This window comes from Hesperophylax consimilis, chromosome 19, assembly GCF_061612785.1.
Source record: "Hesperophylax consimilis isolate HC1 chromosome 19, BYU_Hcon_1.0, whole genome shotgun sequence".
Taxonomy (NCBI): Eukaryota; Metazoa; Arthropoda; class Insecta; order Trichoptera; family Limnephilidae; genus Hesperophylax; species Hesperophylax consimilis.
The window spans coordinates 7,410,671-7,432,671 of record NC_142854.1 but is presented as its reverse complement, the minus strand read 5'-3'; the positions used below and the strand labels follow the sequence as shown (position 1 = coordinate 7,432,671).

General features: G+C 34.2%; 2 protein-coding genes across 2 annotated transcripts in view; both read left to right on the top strand.

Annotated features, from left to right (window-relative positions):
- The window catches only part of LOC149414743 (CIMIP2 protein GA14893-like), a 34,012-nt gene that overhangs the window by 10,235 nt on the left and 1,776 nt on the right, over window positions 1-22,001 (top strand). The window contains exons 2-6 of the mRNA XM_089643381.1: window positions 3,349-3,487; window positions 4,851-4,947; window positions 9,247-9,414; window positions 9,527-9,682; window positions 9,764-9,893. Of these exons, the coding sequence (XP_089499507.1) occupies window positions 3,349-3,487; window positions 4,851-4,947; window positions 9,247-9,414; window positions 9,527-9,682; window positions 9,764-9,893 (690 nt within the window). The remainder of the gene's footprint in view (window positions 1-3,348; window positions 3,488-4,850; window positions 4,948-9,246; window positions 9,415-9,526; window positions 9,683-9,763; window positions 9,894-22,001) is intronic.
- Elp3 (elongator complex protein 3) lies at window positions 10,075-21,762 on the top strand. Its single transcript, XM_089643300.1, has 7 exons — window positions 10,075-10,735; window positions 12,173-12,337; window positions 12,923-13,037; window positions 14,058-14,308; window positions 15,246-15,411; window positions 21,229-21,441; window positions 21,531-21,762. The coding sequence occupies exons 1-7, from the start codon at window positions 10,176-10,178 to the stop codon at window positions 21,723-21,725; spliced, it is 1,665 nt and encodes a 554-aa protein (XP_089499426.1). The 5' UTR covers window positions 10,075-10,175; the 3' UTR covers window positions 21,726-21,762.

The window sequence follows — 22,001 nt, the reverse complement described above, 5'->3', positions numbered from 1 at the left end:
GAGAATTTATTAAACGTAATTGCACACACGTCGCGCGTCGGCAGTCAACTTGTGCGCAGTGGATGGAAGGAAATTAACTAAATTCATAATCAAGAACCAAAAGTTTGGTACGCCACTGAACTGGATCAAGTTTCAATGGCCGTCATCGCCAAAAGAATGCTGGTCTACATTTCACGACGAAACTGAAAATGGAGGTGGCTCGATTCATCTGGCCATAGCGTCATGTAGTCCACACCTCCACGTATATATTTATAGAGATCCATGACAAAACAGAACACTCATAGAGAAAAGTGATATTCTTGACGCACTTATTTATAAGTATGTATTTACAAGAGAACGATGAATTTTTAAATGTAATATGGTATAAATTGCGCCTGCTCTCAACCTCAAAATTTCTCACTGACGCAGTACATCACTAATGTAATGTAATAAATAAAAAGAAATCAGTTCTCATTTTTTTTATTTTTTATTACAAGATAATACATTACAAAATGATAACAAAGTTATAATGTATTATTCCCAGTGAGTTTACAAAACTCATTTCGGGAAAGACAACATTAGATTAAGGACAAGACAAATAAATAAAATACATTAAAATAAATAAACGCAGATGTTATTATGGAGTTCCAGAGAAAGATTGTGTTAGTCATTAATGAAACTGCTGAGGAAATAGCTTTTAAGAGCTTTTGCCAATGTTTTTTTGTTCGTTGCCGGAAGTTTGAAATTACTAGGTAATGCGTTATATTGCTTAAATGCAATGTATTGTAAGGTGTTAATTCCAAATTTGGTCGTGTAAGTAGATGACGATAAATTTTGAAAATGACACTTAAATTAAGAGCAAATCCGAGTTCATTGAACCAGAGATGCACAACCGAAATCAGTATTTTTTGACTAAAAATTATGTTAAAAAAACTAGCCTAAAAACTTAACCGACTTAGTTAACCTAATTTAATTTTTTATCACTTTTCATGACCTTACAAAGTAGTTCTGATTTGTCACTGTTCTTATTTGTCCGGTTACCTACCTACATAACCATACAAGACGTGTTCTACAATTTCTAGTAGTAGTAGATCACAAAATTCGTCTGGAGTTTAAAAACAGGGTGGTATAACTCCGATCGAAAATTTGAACCGAAATATAGTGACGTCATATGTTTGCCTAACTATATCCACCAATGAAAAACTCTGAAAAACTATGGAATAAACATTCAAAGTTTTTCATTGGTGTATAGTATAATAATTTGGCTCCGAGTGAGAATTTTACTGTCTATATATTGGCATATCTATGGTTTTAAAAAGCCCGAAGTTATCCACCGATCTAATGAGTGGTCTATTTATGTTCAGAAACGGGCAGAGTATTTTGTCGCCTGGGGCACTCTTTTGATATCGCGCCTCAATAATAATAATTATGATTATTTTTAAAGTGACTTTTGCCATTATTGATATTTTACTTCCAAGTTCACAGTGTTCATGGTCAGGTACGTATGGTCAAGTTAACCATGTCTGACCTTATTGTAGGTTGGTAAGTACTTGGTTCAGACACAACAAATTAATGACAAAAGAGAGTCATGAGAGAATTTGAACTTGAGTGCAAATTGGTTAGCACCCTCTTCTGCAAGCACAAGCATGTCCTGCAAATCCTGTAATATAGCTGACATGTCCCAATGATTGGTACCTAATTAACAATATTTATGCAATTTCAGACGAGTCCCGATATTATAGCACCAAGCCAAATGTACACATTTGGACGTGTCTTACCTATCACCGATTTAAAAAGTACTTTTCTACGTTACAATTATTATCAAATAATAATATAATAATAATTGGATAACTAGTATAACGCCGTTTTTGTGAAAAATCACAACAAGAACTCTGTACAATTTATTACGAATTCCTAGTATTTATCTAATTTTATTATTTACAAATAGATTCAGGAAAACGTTTTAATCAAGGTTTTAAAACACCGGTAAATTGTTTGTCAGGTGCGGTCATGGATGCATTTTTGCACTTTGGTTCAACACAATAACATTAGTGACGAGATGCTGACATTTTACGTAGTGTTCTTCAATGTTAAAAGTGGGCAATCTTAAGAATAAAAAACGTCTCCACTCCTACTATACAAAACACATCGATAGTTGAAAAAAACGTAGGCTTTTTGAAACTGGTCACCGGTGACGTCACGGGTCACGTCCATAGATTTGATGCATGGAGAGATTCGAAAAATTTAAACATTTTGATAATTATTTTAACTATTAAAACTATATATAACAATAAAGGTCATTATTAATTAAATTAAATATTTTAAGAAAATGAACTGGAGTTCCTTATTAAAAAGTGGTTACACGAATTTATGATGCTACATCACAATACAATACGCTAAGATACGATACGAATGTTCCACCCCAGCCAGGAATACTCCTGCCCTGGTGAGACCCGTACACCAGGGGGCACTGATTTGTTAGGACTTGGAACACGTGCTCTGAGGAGAGGAAGAATGTTGGAGTTCAATCGACCGGTGTACGAGATAAGCCAATATTGCAAGAATAATGGAATTGATTGGTCGTTGTTTTTTTCTTATGTTTTCCTTCTTCTTGCCTCTTTTTAGCTCTTCTCGGCCCTTCGTGGTTATTTTTGGCTCTTCTTGGCTCCTTTGTCCTTTCTTGCATCTTCTCGCCCCTTCTTGTCTCTTCTTGGTTCTTCTTGGTTTTTCTTGACTCTTCTTGGCTCTTCTTTGCTCTTCTTGACTCTCCTTGACTCTTCTTTGCTCTTCTTGACTCTCCTTGACTTGCATCTTTTCACCCCTTCATAGCCTCTCTTGGCACTTCAGGGTTCTTCTTGACTCTCCTTAGCTTTTCTTGGCTCGCCTTGACTCTTATTGCATTTTCTCCTCTCTTATATACTTCTCTCTTACGTCTCTTTTTGGCTCTTCTCATCTTTTCTCTTCTCTTCTTAGCTCTTCTTGTCTCTTCTTAGCTCTTCTTGACTTTTCTTGCCTCTTCTTGGTTTTTCTTGCTTCTTCTTATTACGTTCCACCACAAAGTAAAAAACTCAAAATTAATCCCAAATTAAAAGTAACAATAAAGTTTTATTTTCTAAGGTCTAGTTTTCACGTACGGCCCAGACATGTCCGGTCGAGTATGACGTCACAAGAGCATTTCTGTGCGTGAGAATGGATACGTCCGGCAGACATATACAGAAATGCTCGTCGCTGACGTAATGCTCGCCCGGGCATGCTCGCTCGTGAGTACCTACTAGGCTTAAAATTGCTGATAATATTTAATAAATATTTCAGGATAGCGAGTTATGTACCTAGATAGCTAATATTGAGTGTTGTTATCATGTTGCGCAGGTACACCGGCCACTCTCCGCAGGTGAGGTTTCGCATAGCAGACACGTATGGCTCCATGACCCACAAGATTTTACTGGATCCCTCCACGGCGCATGCAGAGAAGCTGGTCCTATCCGACCGTACCAAGGATGACTTCCAGGTGAGTTCGACAGTATATGTAATATTACCTACCCTCTCACAAAGGGTTAAAGTTTTTTTTATAGAAAAATAAAATTTACCTGGTTAAGATATTACCTACTTAACCTGAAAAAAAATCATTCCTCCTACAACCATCATTATAAACGGAAAATTTTGTTTATATAATGATGGAGGACTTAGCCAGGAAAAGAATGGAACCAATGATGGAATAGAGTTTGTTTGGAGAATTCAGACAAGCGACAAAATACAGAATATTATTATAACTTAAACTGAATTGTTTGGAAATTAAGACCATCCCCATTTAGGTGGGACACGAAGCGAAAGGGTTGGTTCCACTTTTTACCTCGAATCGGTCCAATTTGACCTCCAACGCTCTTACGCCGAACGACCGGAGACGTTCGAATCCGGTCACTGCGCACTGCAACACATTCGCGTGACCATCCCCCAATATCAGAAACTGCATGACGTCATGATCGGGATTTGTAGGAAGAGTAACGTCAGAAACATTACTTGATATAAATGTATTACTTTCACTTTCTTTCATTCCTTAAGCTATCTGTAAGGCATATACATATTTTATGTATTCGGATAACTGATTACATTTTCAAAAATAAATTCCGGGGTAGGTACCCTTTAAAATATTTGGAACTGGGTTATTTTTGTGACTGAAAAAAACTCGCTAAGCTTGGCTAGAAGACTAATTAGCTGCCCTACATACCAACAAAACAAGGTAAAACGCAGTGCACAATGCGGTCTAAATACTGGGACACAATGCGCACGCTTTTTCATAAATGTGCACGTGAACCAAATCAACATTGGTTTGGTTGCATTTTCTATATCGATATGCCGTGTCTAGTTATATTTGGTCGATGGTTGAGGTATAGATATCAATGAGGTTATATAAATGTAATGTTATGTATATACATCAATGATAGATATAGTCTATATTCCTTGCAAAATCAGTGTAAAATGCCGGTGGCCGCCCGCCGCGCAACCGCCCGAAACATTTGGGTTACCGGCGCGCCAACATCAAGGGCTCCTTGTAAATTGGTTTTTTAATGTTTTTACATTAAAAAACCAATTTACACCACTGCTGATTATGGTAAAACTCTATTTACCAAAGAAGGGTTATACCATTGCTTTCCCTGTCTTTTCTAGTACGACTAGTACAATATCTCAGCTTGTTTACTGAAGCCCGTGGTATCTCACAGTGGACAATGAACCGATGTAAATGGTCCCTACTTCGAACGCTAATGTTGGCTCTATCTATAGACCTCAATGCTTTCATGCCATATCTCCTTTTGCTTGTATTATCTATGACCATTATGTGTATTGGTGTGTGACCAAACTATTAATGTTTTCAGACGTACAGACCACCAAAGGAATCTATGGACATCGTGAACGCTAGACACAGAATAGATTACCCGATCTACAAACACCCCATGAATCCTGGATATGACGGTATATACTATACGCCTTTTGGAGATCGATAAACTTACCTTTGCAGTTTTTTTTAATAGTCAGACCATAGTCTGACCAATTTATATGGTAAGGAATTTGGGGTCTATCATAACCTCGCATTTGAATCTACTATAATTTTTTTTTTTTTTTTGTTATTTGTTTTTGGGGTATTATGCCGTGTTGCGCTAACTCCTTCTTTAGCCAACGTTTCGGACAGCATTGCAGTGTCCATCATCAGGGCAGATGTCTTCATTGCAGTGTCCATCATCAGGGCAGACATCTGCCCTGATGATGGACACTGCAATGCTGTCCGAAACGTTGGCTAAAGAAGGAGTTAGCGCAACACGGCATAATACCCCAAAAACAAATAACAAAAATACTTTTGGCCGTGAAAATCTTAAATCATATCTACTATAATTTGTTCTATAATCGGTGTGACTCTGTGTTACCATAGTAAGGACAAAATTTTATTTTATTTTATTATTGTGAAATTATGAATTTTGTATCTTTAAATCGATGAGTTCCATTCAATTGAAGTTTTAACTAATCTTTGTAATTCAAACTACGTTTCTCCTCACGTGAACCGTTACATTATAACAAAATTATGCATTTTTTTCCACTTAAATAAATATGAAGCCATCTTTGACAAGTCTAGTAGCGGTCTAGTAGATTATTTAGATTGGATATATTGCCCGGTTCATATTGGTAGTGAAAAAGAACCTGCTTTATCACTATAGGTATATAGACTACCATTCGGCAGGATGGAGTTCATTTGGCAGACTGACGTCAAGAAACTTTCGATGTAAAAATTTTGGCTGAGGTACTTTTACCTATATACGAGGCATATCCAGAAAGTAAGTGTACTGACGCTCTCACGACCGAATGAATTTTATTTTCGATATGTTGGCTACACGTACGTGTAGCCTGACTCTTCCCCTCCACAACGAGACCTGTTCAAGGTCAGTACGTTGAGAAGTGTCAACGCGACAACACGTTTCGTGAAAAATGTCAATCCAATCTCCCGCCAAATGCGAAATACGCGGCGTCATCCGTTATCTCGTTTGGAAGGAAAAACCTCCGTTTGAGGTTTATAATGAGGTGAAAACTGCATATGGTGATAAAGCTATGAATTGTAAGAGTGTGTACAAGTGGTATCGCGAGTTTAAAAACGGTTCTCACCTCTTCACCCTCCACCAAAAAGTTCAAAACCACAATTTCAGCCAAGAAAATCGTGGCATCCGTGTTTTGGGACTGTCAAGGCATAATTTTGATTGAATATCTGCCTCAAGTGGAGACCATCAACTCTGCAAGATACTGTGAGACCCTAAAAAAATTGCGGAAGGCGATTCATAACAAGAGGAGAGGCATGCTGACAAAGGGAGTCAGCCTGCTGCACGACAATGCCAGACCACACACTGCCAACGCCACGAAGGAACTGCTTGCTTCGTTTAAATGGGATATCCTGAACCACCCCGCGCATTCCCTTAACCTAGCACCTTCAGATTATTATCTCTTTACCTCCCTGAAGCTGTACATGGGTGGAAAAAGGTTTTCAACCGACGAGGAGGTAAAGGAGGAGGTGGAGAAGTGGACGAAGGGGTTGGCGGGAAACTTCTTCGAGGAAGGCATCAAAAATTGATACCCCGCTTCACCACCTGCATTGAGAGGAATGGCGACTATGTCTAAAAATAGCTTACATATGTACTACGGTAATCATGTAATTTTTTAATTTCAATAAAAAGATTTGTAACCTACAAAAATTCAGTACACTTACTTTCTGGATACGCCTCGTATTATCTCATTCAGAGTAATAGGATTCAGCTTATCATGCGAAAGTTACTTCTAATAACGGCTTACGGCGCATTCTTTGTCCCCTTTTGAGAGAGCAATTGGAACTCTTGAAAAGAAAACGTCAAAATACGCCTGCTTTTTATAATGGCTTGTATTGTATTACCTATAAAATTATAGGTACTCTTTCTTAGATGAAATTAAATTTATTTATTTATTTATTTATTTATTATAAGAACTTGTTGAACATTTTTATATATTTTTGATAATTCATCCGCCATGCTAGGGATGTCCCTGTGTTATGGCGGGTGATATTTACAGATTGGATTTATAAAATAAGTTAATTATAAGTTATAAAGTTATGCAATTCAGATAAAAATATAAGTTAATTAGATTATACAATTAAATAATAAGTAAGTAATAAAACTATACAAATTAAATTAAATTAAAAGTTATTAAATTATACAAATTTAATTGCATTACAAATATTAAAATCATGGTTTCTAAATGTATTTATAGTAGTAAAGATGGTATTAAATATTAATAATAATTGATAATTAGTTGATAAAATTATAATATAATTTAATTTATGTACCAGTTTTTATAAACCATAGAAATTGATAATTAAGATGTGTTTTTGCAGATGTTTAGTTACTCTAGTGCTTAGTAGAATTATATGAATTAACAGAATTAGAACAATAGGAAGAGTGTTAGAACAGATATATATAAAAATAAAAATGGAACAATTTAAGTTCATCAAAAAGTAAAAGACACTGAGATAATCAAAATAGTTAAAACAGGTATTTGTAAAAATTAAAATGGCACAATTCAAATTCATCAAAAAAATATGAGGCATTGAGATAATCAAAATGGTTAAAACAGATGTATATAAAAATAAAAATGGAAAAATTAAAATTCATCGAAAAATAAAAGACAATGAGATAATGAAAATAGTTAAAACAGATATTTATAAAGATAAAAAGGGAACAATTTAAAATTCATTGTAAAATAAGAGAAACATAGATAATCTAAATTGTTAAAACAGATATTTGTAAAAATAAAAATGGGACAATTTAAATTCATCAAAAAATATGAGACATTGAGATAATCAAAATAGTTAAAAGAGATGTATATACAAATTAAGATGGAATAAAAGTTCAAAGTTCATCGACAAATAAGAGACATTGAGATAATCGAAAAAATCAAAACAGATATTTATAAAAATAGAAATGGAACAATTTAAATTCAACGAAAAATAAGAGACATTGAGATAATTGAAAAAAATTAAAACAGGTATGTATAAAAATAAAATTGGTATAATTTAAATTCATCGAAAAATAAGAGACACTGAGATAAACAAAATAATTAAAACAGATGTGTATAAAAATAAAAATGAAACAATTTAAATTCATCGAAAAATAAGAAAAATAAGTGACACAATAATCAAAATAGTTAAGACAGATATCACGATTTAAAATAATAATGCATAGGAAATGGTTGAAACAATTGTTATAATTATAGTTCATGCGACAGTTAAGAGAATTATAGAAGACTTTAGTTATTTGGAGAAGTAGAGTTTTTAAAATGAATAGTATAATAATTACCAAGGGATGTAAAAAAATTAATAAATATACCACATTTAAGAGAATTAGCAAAATTAAAATTATTAAGAAAAGTGAAAAAAGTGCAAGAATAAAAACAATCACCAGGATACACGGAATCAAGTGGTTTGAAATTATGAAATTAATTAGAATAGTTCTATCCAATTTTTGAATAGCATTATTAAGAGAAGTTGAGTGAGGTAATTGATTTAAGTAAGATAATTTTATTTGATGATATGATAGGATTAGGATTATCATGGAAATATAAGGAGTTTATTTAGTTGAAATTATTTTATAATTTAAAACAATTGAATGTATCACATGTATCATACGACATAAAGTAATTGAGAAATGAAAAATATTTAAGTAAATTAAGTTTGGTATAATAATTCGATAAATTAGCACAGTGGAAATAAATGTATGAATTGGAATAATTGTAGAATAGAATATAGAATAGAACATAGAATATATATAGAAAAGAATATTTGAGTGATTTAAAATGATCAGATAAAGGGGAATTATGGAGCAAGTTACGATAAATATTTGAAGCAAGTTGATTAGTTTAGTAAGATTATTAATAATTATAGATAGATTTGTGATGTGAGCAAAGCTGACTGAGAAAAGAGAAAATGAAAATAATACATCTGTGGCTCATTTTATACTTACATAAATGTATCGGTACCAGTCTACACTTTCCATCTTGATTGGATATCAGTTTTGTAATATTATCAACTTTTCAGTTTTTTCTTTATTTCCAGCTCGCTTTCATTAGTAATTTCATATTCGATTTGCGTCTCAAAAATGTCGTAGATTTTTCACTCCATCTTTCGTCGTTTGATTATGCAGGTACATTAATTTTCCTGTGCTATTATTTGGGGAGTGTAATAATCTGTTTTTAATTCTTGAGTAGGTTTCATTCCCAAACTGAGTGGCGAATTGGGGCAAAGGTTTGCAGTTTCGGCCACAGAGGCAATGGCCGAAAATGAGCGGGAAAATCTGAAACAACGGCTTGCGCGTCAACAGCTCAAGATGGCCGTCAAAGGGAACGTCGACCCGCGGGATTATAAGAATTATGCAAGTTTATTATTTATAAAATATTTAATTCATTATAGAATTGCACAATTAAACTCAAAGAAAGTAGTTTACAGAAAGTTTACTTTATTTAAAAAATATATTACATTAACAGGTAGCCAAGGAACAATTTAGATTGCCACTGCATAAAGTGAGGCCCGAATGCGTTGGTATTTTGAAGAATATGCCCGTGAATGAACCTTACCCGACCCCCCCTCGACAATCTCTCACGCCATTTTATAAAACGAGGGGAGGCTTGCCGCGGGAAAAAGATGGTAATAATTTTTTTTTTTTTAATTTAAAAAAATTATTACAAAAATTAAAAATTGTCTTATTCGATGCTCATTTTCATCTAGATTTCACTGGAACTTTACCTAGCATGCGTCAAACCGGGAAAACTGTTGAAAGGTCGTCGAAGATTTCTGAAATTGCAGATGATTATAAGCATAGGAATACACCAGAATGGGCACCTATCAATCTCATCAGGTTTGAACTTACTAGTATTCAATGTTTTATGTAATTATTTGTGATTTAAATTCTAGTTTTCATTCGGTAAAGGGAACACTGTAAAATGTTCAGTACCAGTTTGGTTGGTACTGAGAGTGGTTTATTTATGTTGGTACTATTTTTAACGTGTGGCAACATCTAAGTATCACGTTGCTATATTTTGACATTTTCATCTGTCAAAATTTACGTCGTACATGTTTGTTTTTCGGAACATCGCTTTAAAATTTGAATAATAAGAACCGGCTTGAATAAAAAGTAAACATGAAGAAGAAGCCGTTTGCGCATCTGAGCCGCCAGGAGAAGATGGTAATGACCATCGGCGAGATCGTCCAGGAACTGCTGGCTGCGCACCACCAGGGCAAGGACGTTAACCTCAATCGCATGAAGACAAGAATCGCTTCGAAGTACGGACTGGACAGTTCTCCACGATTGGTTGACATAATAGCAGCAGTTCCTGCGGACGCCAAGAAGATTCTCCTACCGAAGCTTCGCGCTAAACCTATCAGAACCGCGTCAGGCATTGCCGTGGTAGCCGTTATGTGCAAACCTCACCGCTGTCCTCACATCAACATGACCGGGAATATCTGCGTGTATTGCCCCGGTGGGCCGGATTCAGACTTCGAATATTCCACGCAGAGTTACACTGGCTACGAGCCTACTTCCATGCGCGCTATCAGGGCTCGGTACAACCCGTACCTTCAGACCAGACACAGGGTCGAGCAGCTCATGCAGTTGGGACACAGTGTGGATAAGGTTGAGTTTATTGTGATGGGAGGCACTTTTATGTGTCTCCCAGAAGACTACAGGGATTATTTTATAAGGTAAGTGTCGAAATATACTATATTATACGTTATAATAATTATGAATCATAAATATAGTATAAACTCTTTATGGCAATGACATTACAATCTATAAACACGTTGCAGAGTTCTCAACAGTGGTAAGTCAAAGGTACATGTAAGTCGCACTTTTGATTATTTCAATATAGTATTAAACCATCAAGCGTCGCGTCAGGTTGTGCGTTATCTCTAACCAAATTGGGTAAATGAGTGCCATAAAGCCCTTGTGTATGATACGAAACTTTTTATATTACATGTAAACACTGGTAAAAAACGAGGAATAACAATATTCGTTTGAAAATACATGTAAATTACTTATTTTTATAAATAATACAAGTATTTCAATTGTTATCTCGAAGATTTTAAGTGCCGTTAGAGAAAGTGAGATAGCGAACATAGCAACATTTAAGTATAAGGACAGCCTTCTGGTAGTAGTGTTCCGTATTCGTCTTAGTCTAAGCGAGTAAGTGCAGGGTCATCTCATTCGCACCCGTGATGTAGGATGTACTATTCGATGCTACTTTTAAATACGAAAACGCCTCCTGGTCCTATATTTATTTCGTTCATACATACATATTCTTTGAATATCTATCTATGTCTCACGAAAAGCATTTCAATTAAGACTTTACTGGAAATGCAAGTGTGTTTGTTACTTACCACATTTTTAAAAAAAATTTTAAGACAATAACGTGTTTAGATGTATAAATGCAACGTCATGGCTTTATGACGCAATACTGTTAAGTCCATTTAATATATTAGTACTAATTGAAACTATACAATTATTGTGCAATTTGTCTAAATTATATTAAATACGATGAAAGCAATCGAATGACCACGAAAACATGTATCGAATATTTAAAAATATTGTTATATTATTCATATCATTTAGTGTTTATCTTAGACTTTTTATATTATGTATGTAACAACCAGGGCCGGCCCTGTGCGTGCACAACTGGATCTGCACCGAATTGCCAAGGTGCTGATAATACCTAACAATTGACAGTCCTAACATATTGCCCTTGAGTATTTTTCATTAAAACGGCACTACACGAAAATACAAATCATCTGAATATTATTGAATACAGTGATCACCTACCTAGGGCTTAGACGCCTACTGGTTTTGACAAGGGGTGCCAAAATTTTACTTACGCCAGGCACCGTTTGGCTCAGGGCCGGCCCTGGTAACAACTGCTTTCTTATAATTAATATTTATCTGAAGATGGGCACTGTTTTATGATATCACTGGCATTAAAATCAAATCAGAGTTCAATTAGAATTGCATTTGCAGGAATACATTTTAAGGCACTGTTAAGATAAGAAAATACAAAACCAAAGTAAAATATAGGACTGTTGGAGAAGCACAATAAATTTTGTAGACCTAGAAAACAATGAAGATGTAATTTTGGTAATTATTTGTAGAAACCTCCACGACGCCCTCTCAGGTCACACTTCGTCCAGTGTAGCAGAGGCAGTCAGGTATTCCGAGAGGGCCCGAGTCAAGTGCATCGGTATCACCATCGAGACGCGCCCCGACTACTGCCTCAAGAGACACCTCTCCGACATGCTGGCCTACGGATGCACCAGGTAATTTCATTTCCCTATCAATTTGAATGATTCATCGGGTAACCAACACCTCTGCTAAGGTCATGCCAAGTGGTTCGACACATTTGGTGACTTTACAGGGTGAAGTTTGTCCAGGTGGTCTTGGCTGGCTCATTGTGTTTCTCAAAGAGGATTTTTATTCTTTTTATACAGAAAAGAAGAAAACTAGAAGTGCCTTCCATACAAATTTGAATGGAAAAAAATATTCCATTTAGCGCAATAGTCCCGTGTTCTGTCTCACTTAGACTCACCTGAAATTATTAGATCTCCCATCTCATTTGAATTTCGTAAACACAGTTTTGTATTGGAAACAGCGCCCTTGAGGTGTTTTTGCACAAAAACGGCGCTATACAAGTCATCCAAGTATTATTATTATTATTAAAAGCTCAAATATTTTGATTATTCTTTATTCTGCACTCCCGTCTCTCGTCGCTACTGCCTCCCAGCATCTCTAAAGATGGCATAGGTCCTGAGGGAAATTATTTTCACATGTAGAACTATGTAAAAAATAAAATTTGTTCGGCTGCAGTTCTGGTTAACTTTTACGTAATATAACTTATCTTTTAGATTGGAAATTGGAGTGCAGTCTGTGTACGAGGATGTGGCACGGGACACCAATAGAGGACACACTGTCAGAGCCGTGTCCGAGAGCTTCCACCTGGCCAAGGATGCTGGATTCAAAGTAAGCATTTGTATAATAACTTAGTAACCACGGAATACCACTCTTGCAACAATACGTTTTGGGCGTAATAACTGTAATGGGTAACCTGAGATATGAAATGCTTAAATGATGTGGATGTTCCTCGAGCACGGTTTGGCACGGTGATGACATGGTCCCATTAATTGGGCTTCAACGCAGTATGAATATAGTCCTACAGTTTGAACTCTTATGTATTATTTATCACATAAAAATAAATTCTTATGAATTTTAAAGCACATTAGGATGATTTAAACTAAACCACAAAAACTACATTCTATAAATTATCAAATTAATACTGTTATATAAATGGGTGATGATTAAATTACCAGAAATTTATTTTTAGGGATTATTCCCGAAACGGGGAATATTCATGTTATTTACAAATCATATCAGTCAGAGCATGCTGAGGACAGAACTTTTGGAAAATATCGAAGATTTAAGCTGTCAAAATGTTGGCCGAAAACCTGTGATACAATGACTGGCGGGGCTGTACTGCAGCAGCAGTGCCATTCAAATTATGAATTGTGTCTCGTGTGATGACACACAACACGCTTTTATAAGTTTTACCCAAGTTAACTTTGAAAGCTCTGTCGAAAACTAATTTTGCTGTCATTATTACTATTTCATCAAAAAAAAGACTTAGGTGTCGACAATCTCATTTATAATAACTTTCTTAACCACTCGAGCGATTTTTGACATATTATGATACCAAGTTTGCAAAAACATTTTGAGCGATCGCTTGCCATAATGTGCCAAATTTATAAGACTTAAAACTATGGCATAAACGGTGAATTAATTGACTTTAAACCGCAGTAAGCAGTTTCATAAGTTTCCATATTAATATTTTGAGGAATATTATTGATTAAATACTATGGTAAATCACTCGAGTGGTTAAAAAAAAATCCAATCTGGGAATTAATATTAGGTTAGGGTATATTCCCAAGTGCACATCACTATTTACAAGTATTCCGTCACCAAAGTAATTGTATAATTTTGTTGCAGGTAGTGGTCCACATGATGCCAGACCTCCCCAACGTAGACCTCGAGCGTGACATTGAACAGTTCATAGAGTTCTTTGAGAACCCGGCTTTCAGGGCGGACGGGCTCAAGATATACCCCACCCTCGTGATAAGGGGCACCGGCCTCTACGAGCTGTGGAAGACGGGCAAGTACAAGAGCTACCCGCCCTCCACCCTGGTGGACCTGGTGGCCAGGATACTGGCGCTGGTGCCGCCCTGGACCAGGGTCTACAGGTAGCTAGCAAGCAATCACATCCTCAATCCTCAGGGCCCTAGCAACACCCACAGATATATACCGCACCCTCGAGGTATCTTGTGATGGTCTCTCTACCCCTAAGCTTCTAATCCACAGACCAAAGAAAAGATAGACCTACCCATAAGGACGAGGGGAAAAAAACCAAATTGCGCAGAGCAGGGGAAGTGGTGTGGGCGTGTTTTTCAGTGATCTGTCAATAAATTAATCTAAACATAATTGAGAATCCCGAATCGGACAAACTTTTTTGTTTCCAAAATCGAATTTTGTTACAGTATTTAGTTGTTAGACTGTTAGGCACAAATATTTTATAATTTACTCACCGCACTAAAAACGAACATGCAAAATATGAGCTTATTCCTTGAAAATCAATTTTGGTGGTGGACCTTTCAAATTGACACAACTACTTGGGAAACTAATTAATATTTAGTTAGAGTTGAGAACTGACTTACTCCTGGTCTTCTGAAACATGTCTTGTGAGAGCACATGTAAACCTTTATGGTTCTCTTAGCAGAATCTATATTATATACAATCTGAGAATTACTTAACATTTACACTGCACAGGCTGTCTTAACAGAGTGACGAGGTATCGATAGAATGTTGCAATTGTCATTCAGGTAGGTAATCCACACTGTCAGACAGGGGCAGGTAATTAGGTAAGGGATGTAGAGTGAGGGAATGCAGGAACATACGTTAGTGAGATGCATAGTTACGTCAACATTTTCCGCGAACCTAATTTTGGAACACAATTAATAAAAAAAAAATTAAAAATAACAAAATGTAGCCGCGGTACTCTATGCTAAATCGAAATAAATTAAAGAAAATTATTATGACACGTAAGCACGCCCACAGAAAAGTCCCATAATGGATTGCCCTGTAAACCGTTACCTTACTTTAGCGAACATGATGTAATTGCAGAGTCCAGCGAGATATTCCCATGCCGCTTGTGAGTTCGGGCGTGGAGCACGGCAACCTGCGTGAGCTGGCACTGGCGCGGATGAAGGACTTTGGGACGGACTGCCGCGATGTCAGGACCCGCGAAGTCGGCATTCAGGAGATACACAATAAAGTCCGCCCCTATGAGGTTTGACCATTTTTGTTTTTGTCGAATCATAATATACATATATATAAATTGTACGTAATAAGTGAATTGTAGGATATGTGAAGCTGAAAGTATAAAAAACTACATGTATTTACCTCAGAATCATTGCCTTTCAAAAGGAGACTATCATCCAACAGACATCTGTCAAATATTTAAACAAAAGAAAAAAATATTTCAAAAAAAGAATTATTAATTAATAAAGTAAGTTTGGTACCTACTTTATTGCTTGTCTGATGTGATTTATACTTATCAGTTTCAATTTTGAAAGATATTTAAATTATTACCTGACACTATAAAGCAATGTAAGTCTATGAATAAGGTTAAGTATATGGTGAAAAGTTAGCTATCTGAAAAAAAAATTTTTTATTTTTTTATTTTTTTTATTATTGAACATTATAAATGATAACAATATGCAGACTTATAAATAATTTGTTCATTATTATTCTATTTCTCCATAAGTTGAGCTCCAGGAGCTCGTGTTTATGGGAGGAGTCTTTACATTTAGTTCTAATGATTTTTTAAACAATAATCAAAAACTTTTGAAATAAATACAAACATAATATTAACATAGGTACACAAATTAGAAAATTGTCTTTTTAAAGATAATTAAAATAATTCATCTTTTTACAGATTAAGTAAGCGTGAGGAAATTAAGGGTACAATATATCAAGAAAAATTTAGAAAAGTAGTTTTTTTTTAAAGACAATCAAATTAATATATATTTTTTACAGATTGAGTAAGTGTAAGAAAATTAGGGGTACAATATATCATTATCCAATTTTAGGGTCTTAATTAACTTTTTGAATTGTTCATAATTCACAGTTTCGGTTACACTAATTTTATTTTTGGACAATAATATATTGTACCATCTCACACCTAAATACGAATAGTGGTGCTGAGCCGTGGTCGTTCTAAGCATAGGAATGGCTATTAAGCCATTTGTTTTGAATCTATTGCTTATGCTATCTGAGGGGTGAATTTTATAAATAAAATATTCTTTATAAATTTGATATAAGGCGATTCTCTTATACAATTCTGTTATAGATGGTACATTAAATTCCTGAAATATCTCTAAAGTAGGGGAGTCATATGGTTTTCTAAGGATGATTTTTATAATTATTCTTTGAATTGTAATTATGGGCTGTAAAGAAGCCTTAAAAGCCCCTCCCCACCCAATAATCCCGTACTGCAATAAGGACTGAATTAATGCATAATAGACAATTTTGATAGTTTTCTTATTTAAAATATTTCGTATATTATAGAAAATATAGATAAGTTTTCTTATTCTTTCAACAGTGAGATTAATATGGTCTTTCCATTTAACATTTTTATCTATTAAGATACCAAGATATTTTATATTGGATTTATGATTTAGTTTCGCGCAGTCCGTATTACATGTACCGTCATTTACACAGTTTTTAGAATGAATTGTTATGTTAATTAGGTTATTTGGCACATCTTCTTGTAGAGTGAAAGGAATACAATATGTTTTTTCTGTGTTAAGTGATAATAAATTGCCATCGAACCAATTTTTTATAACCTTCATATCCTGATTCGCTGCATTGGTAATTTCGTTCCATGTCTTTTTTTCGATAATTATTGCAGTGTCGTCAGCAAAGGATATAAGTTTACCATTAAGTGATAATTTAAACATATGGTTAACGTAAATTATAAATAAAATTGGTCCAATAACAGTCCCTTGGGGAATTCCAAATTCTAAAGTTTCATCTACGCTAAGTGAGTTATTAAGTTTTACTTTTTGGTTTCTTTGAGTTAGATAGCTTTGCAGCCAATACCTTACCTTACCAATAATACCGATATCATTTAATTTATTAATTAGTTTTGTATGGGAGATACTATCAAAAGCCTTACGTAAATCAATGAAAATGCCAAGGCATTTATTTTTTTTATCTAATGCACGGTATATAGTTGAAGTTAGTTCTGCAATGGCATCATGAGTGCCTAGTTTCTCTCTAAATCCAAATTGGCTAGGACTAATTATTTTATTATTTTCAATATAGTATAAAAGTTGCTTTTTTACGATCTTTTCGAAAATTTTTGCAATGTTTGAGACAACAGATATGGGTCGATAGTTTGATATTTCTTCAGGGCTGCCAGATTTAAAAACGGGTGTTACAATAGATTTTTTATAAACAGAGGGGAATATTCCACTATTTAAACTAATATTTATAATGTGTGTAATTGGAATTAATAATTCATTATAATTTTTCAACATTTCTACTGTGACTCCATCAAACCCTGGTGCAGATGCACCTTTTAATTCACTTATAATATTTTTTATGTCATCTGTTGTTACCGGTTTGAAAACTGACAGATTATTTTGTTTGTGACAGTCCTTTTCGAAATTATCTATTTTATAATTTTCATCGATCCGTGTAGCTAAATTTTGTCCGACGTTAGCGAAATATTTATTGAAGGCATTAGCACATTTTGTCGGTTCCATTAGGGCATTAATAGAATTTTTTCCGATATTAATTTTTTTAATTTGAGTTTTTTTGTTTTTTCTACTATTTATTTCATTTATTGTTTTCCATATATGTTTTACATTTTGTTTAGCCACATCAATTTCATTTTTGTAAAAGTTTTCTTTAGTTGTTTTTAGTAAACAGGTTAATTTGTTCCTAAATTTTTTATAATCTGTGTATATTTTTTTATCTAAGGGAAATTTCTTTGTCAAGCGATATAACTCTTCTTTTTTTCTAATAGACACGATTAAGCCATGTGAAATCCATGGTTTTATTTTTTTGAATTTTGATTTAATTTTTATGGTTTTAATATCTGTTGATGCTGTAATATAATTGCATAGTATATTATCAAAAATATTTGCGCATGTTTCAGCACATGTTGATTCTAATACGGAACGCCATGTTTCTGTTTTTATTTTTAGGCTTAATTTATGATGGTTTAGTGAATTTTTTGTAAAAGTATTGCATTTTGAATCAATATAATTATTAATATTAAGTTTTTGTATATAGATGCAAGTGTGATGATCAGTAATATTATTTTTTAATATTATCGTGTGTAATTTGTCGGTATCTTTAGTGTTACTCCATATGTGGTTGATACAAGATGGACGTTGACCGTAATTTCTCTAGTATATTTATTTATACACAATATGAAATTCATTTCCGTCATATAATTGATAAATTCAGTTTTTATTCTGTTACTATTTTCGTTTGAAACATCTATGTTGAAATCGCCGATTATTGTTATGTTCTGTTTATTTTTTTTTGATAAGATAATGCTTCTCAATTCATCCATAAATGTGTACTCGTTTGATCCGTGTGTTCGGTAAATTGCAATAATATTAAAACACATTTTATTTACATTTAGATTAATATCTAAGCAATTAACTCGCTGCATAGGTACTTCTTCCACTGCGATGTTTGAATAGCAAGATTTAACAAATACAACAATACCACTATTTCTATTAATAGCACAAGATGTTGCGAAGTAGGTATATTCTGGTATGCAAAATTTATTGTATACGTTGGTGAATGCTTCCGTTAAAACTATAACGTCCGGTTTATGATTTAGTAAATTAATTGAGAGTAAAAATTCATTGAAATTTTGTTTCATTGATCTGATATTTAAATGGAGTACAGAGAATGAATTTGTTATTTTATCCACGATTTTATTACAATCTTTTAAAGTATGACAAATATATTCTGAAATATTAAGCGTTTTATCTAATTCCTCAGTGAAGAAATTATTCATTTTAAAAGAAATAAGGAAATAATATTGTTATAACTAATTGTCAAAAATGAATTTGATTTTGATGACAAACTATAAATTAGCAGCATATGTTCACGGATAATATCAAGGTTGACTTGAAATAGTTTTGGTGACAATATTGAACAACTTAGCATTATATTTATGATATTATGAAGATGATACATACTATGTAGTATATTAATTTTGTTTTGTATAAATAATATTTTACAAACATTAACACTTTGAGAGTAGGCTAATATTTTAATGTTGTGTTTTTGTCTTAAAATTTTACAGAAATAGTTAATTAAATATTTTTTGGATATTACTGATAAATCGTTATCTCTTCGATGGTAGATTAATAACATTGAAATGTTTCTCAATTGTTCGAAAGTTTTAATATTAATAGCTAAATTGTGCGAAAAGTCAGAAAAGTGTGAAAAGTCAGAAAAAAAGCGTATTTGAAACAAAAATATAAAATTTGGTATTGAGTTTTTAATCTTGTTAAGAATTTTAAAGTTAGTTATTAAGAATGTTAAAGTAGGTACATACCTATTCATAATTTATACGCCCTTGGGCAATAGTCATCATTTTTTTTAAATACATACAATTTTTGCTATTTGCTTTATGATTTGTATCGTTTGTTGACTTGAAAGTGTTGTTTTGGAAATCACAATTTTTGCATTTCTCTTCTTTGTTTTTATTGGGACAGTCTTTCCAAGGATGGTCCATGGCGCAGTGCAGGCACGAAGCATTCTTGTCCTTATTAAAGCAGTTGACAGCTGAATGTCCAAATCTCAGGCAATGGAAGCATTGCATTATTGGATTAGCATCCTCCACCCGCACTCTGTGGTATCCAATATTAATTTTCTCTTTAGATATGAGATATTTCCTAAGTTTTCCACTTGTTTCGACTATATAGTTTGTAATATTGTTTTGTCCTTTTGGTTTAAGCATTTTTACTAATTTTACTGAGTTTTTCGGATTTTCATCCATGATGATTTTAATTCCATCATTTTGGGTTATTAATGATTCTATTATTTCTTCTTCTGATAGGTCGATAGGTAGGTTTCTGATGAATAGTTTAGGATTTTTTTTTTCTAATTCTTTCGCGATCATAGTATTTTTGAAGACTATATTTATTTCTTCTGTTAGTTTTTTTGCGTGATCCTTTTTGGGGCAAGAGATGATTAGTTTCTTATTTGATGCTTTATGTACTCCATTTACTGCAATCCCCAAATGCGATGTTTTAATTTTTTTAACTATCATGTTTAACTATTACTTTAATATGTATGAAAAAATGTTGAATAGAAACATATTTAACTATTACTTTAATATGTATGAAAAAATGTTGAATCTGTAGATATTAGATGTAAATTATAATTCTAAAATGTATATGTAACTAAACTTTAAGCACCTGTTGACGAGCCAATTCAATTGGCTTAGCAGGACTTGTTTTTTGATATGTATTGACTATTCATCAATAAAAAAAAAAAATTAAAAAAAAGCTCTGTTAACTTGAATGATTTTACACATTATTCTGGAATATGATTTCAAATCACATACCCACAGACAACTTATATTAGTATGTTTAATAATTAATGATCAATTGCGTATGCATGCAATGCAAAAACCCTTTTAACCCGTTGGTTTCAAAAATATGTCTAGTTTTTCTGTATTCGGAATTTTTTTTCGCAAAATGTTAATCTTATAATTTTTTCATAACCAATTAGACTCTCGAGATCATGGTACGAACATAGATTGTTTGAAATTTTTTTTTATTTATTCCATATTTGTAGGTTTTACAAGTGAACTGTTTGCGAAAATTAAAAAATAAATTCCGTAAAATCGTCTACCTAAATTTAGGCCGCCGTTGCTCAAGACCTCGCGATGAGTCGATGAGCCCTAAATATGAATAGCCGTTGTTTGACTGGTTAACATTATCTACGAAGCTGTCGCATTTATGTATTCCGTCGGCGGCTATTCCCGTACACGGATGTCATTAATGATAGCAGAATTTTAATGTAAATGCTTGCATAAAAATCATTGCTTGTAAATGCATTGCAGATTGAGCTGATCCGTCGTGACTACGTGGCCAACGGTGGCTGGGAGACCTTCCTGGCGTACGAGGACCCGCAGCAGGACATCCTAGTGGGCCTGCTCCGTCTGAGGAAGTGCTCCCCGGAGACCTACCGGCCCGAGCTGAAGCCCTCAGCCAGCTCGGACTTCAAGCAGTGCAGCATCGTCAGGGAGCTGCATGTTTACGGATCCGTTGTGCCCGTAAGAATCTATATTAAAACTCTTCAATAAAGAATCTAGAAAATTTGATTAACCGAAAAGTTAAAATAATATAACTTTAACATTGGCAGGTGAGCAACCGGGACCCCAAGAAGTTCCAGCACCAGGGCTTTGGCATGCTCCTCATGGAGGAGGCGGAACGCATCGCCCGGGAAGAGCACGGCTCCGACAAGATGGTGGTCATCTCCGGCGTTGGCACCCGCAACTACTACGCCAAGATCGGCTACAAACTGGACGGGCCCTATATGTCCAAGAGTCTCATCTGAATGTGTATATTTTATGTAAATAAAGATCTAAAAGTGATGTGTTCTTTTATTCGGGAGCCTGATTCTGTTATCCCGGTAAATTTGGTTTGCTACTGCCCTGTTCGGGATAGCAGTACGTCCATTGATGGTAGAAACGAGTGAGATGAACCATTGATGTAACTGCATGCACAAAAGTGTCACCGACATCATTTATCCATAGAACTTCAAATCGCATCTATGCACGCCTCTGTTTCTGCCTACACACCAAACGCACAACTTTTATAGGGTAGCCGCTTT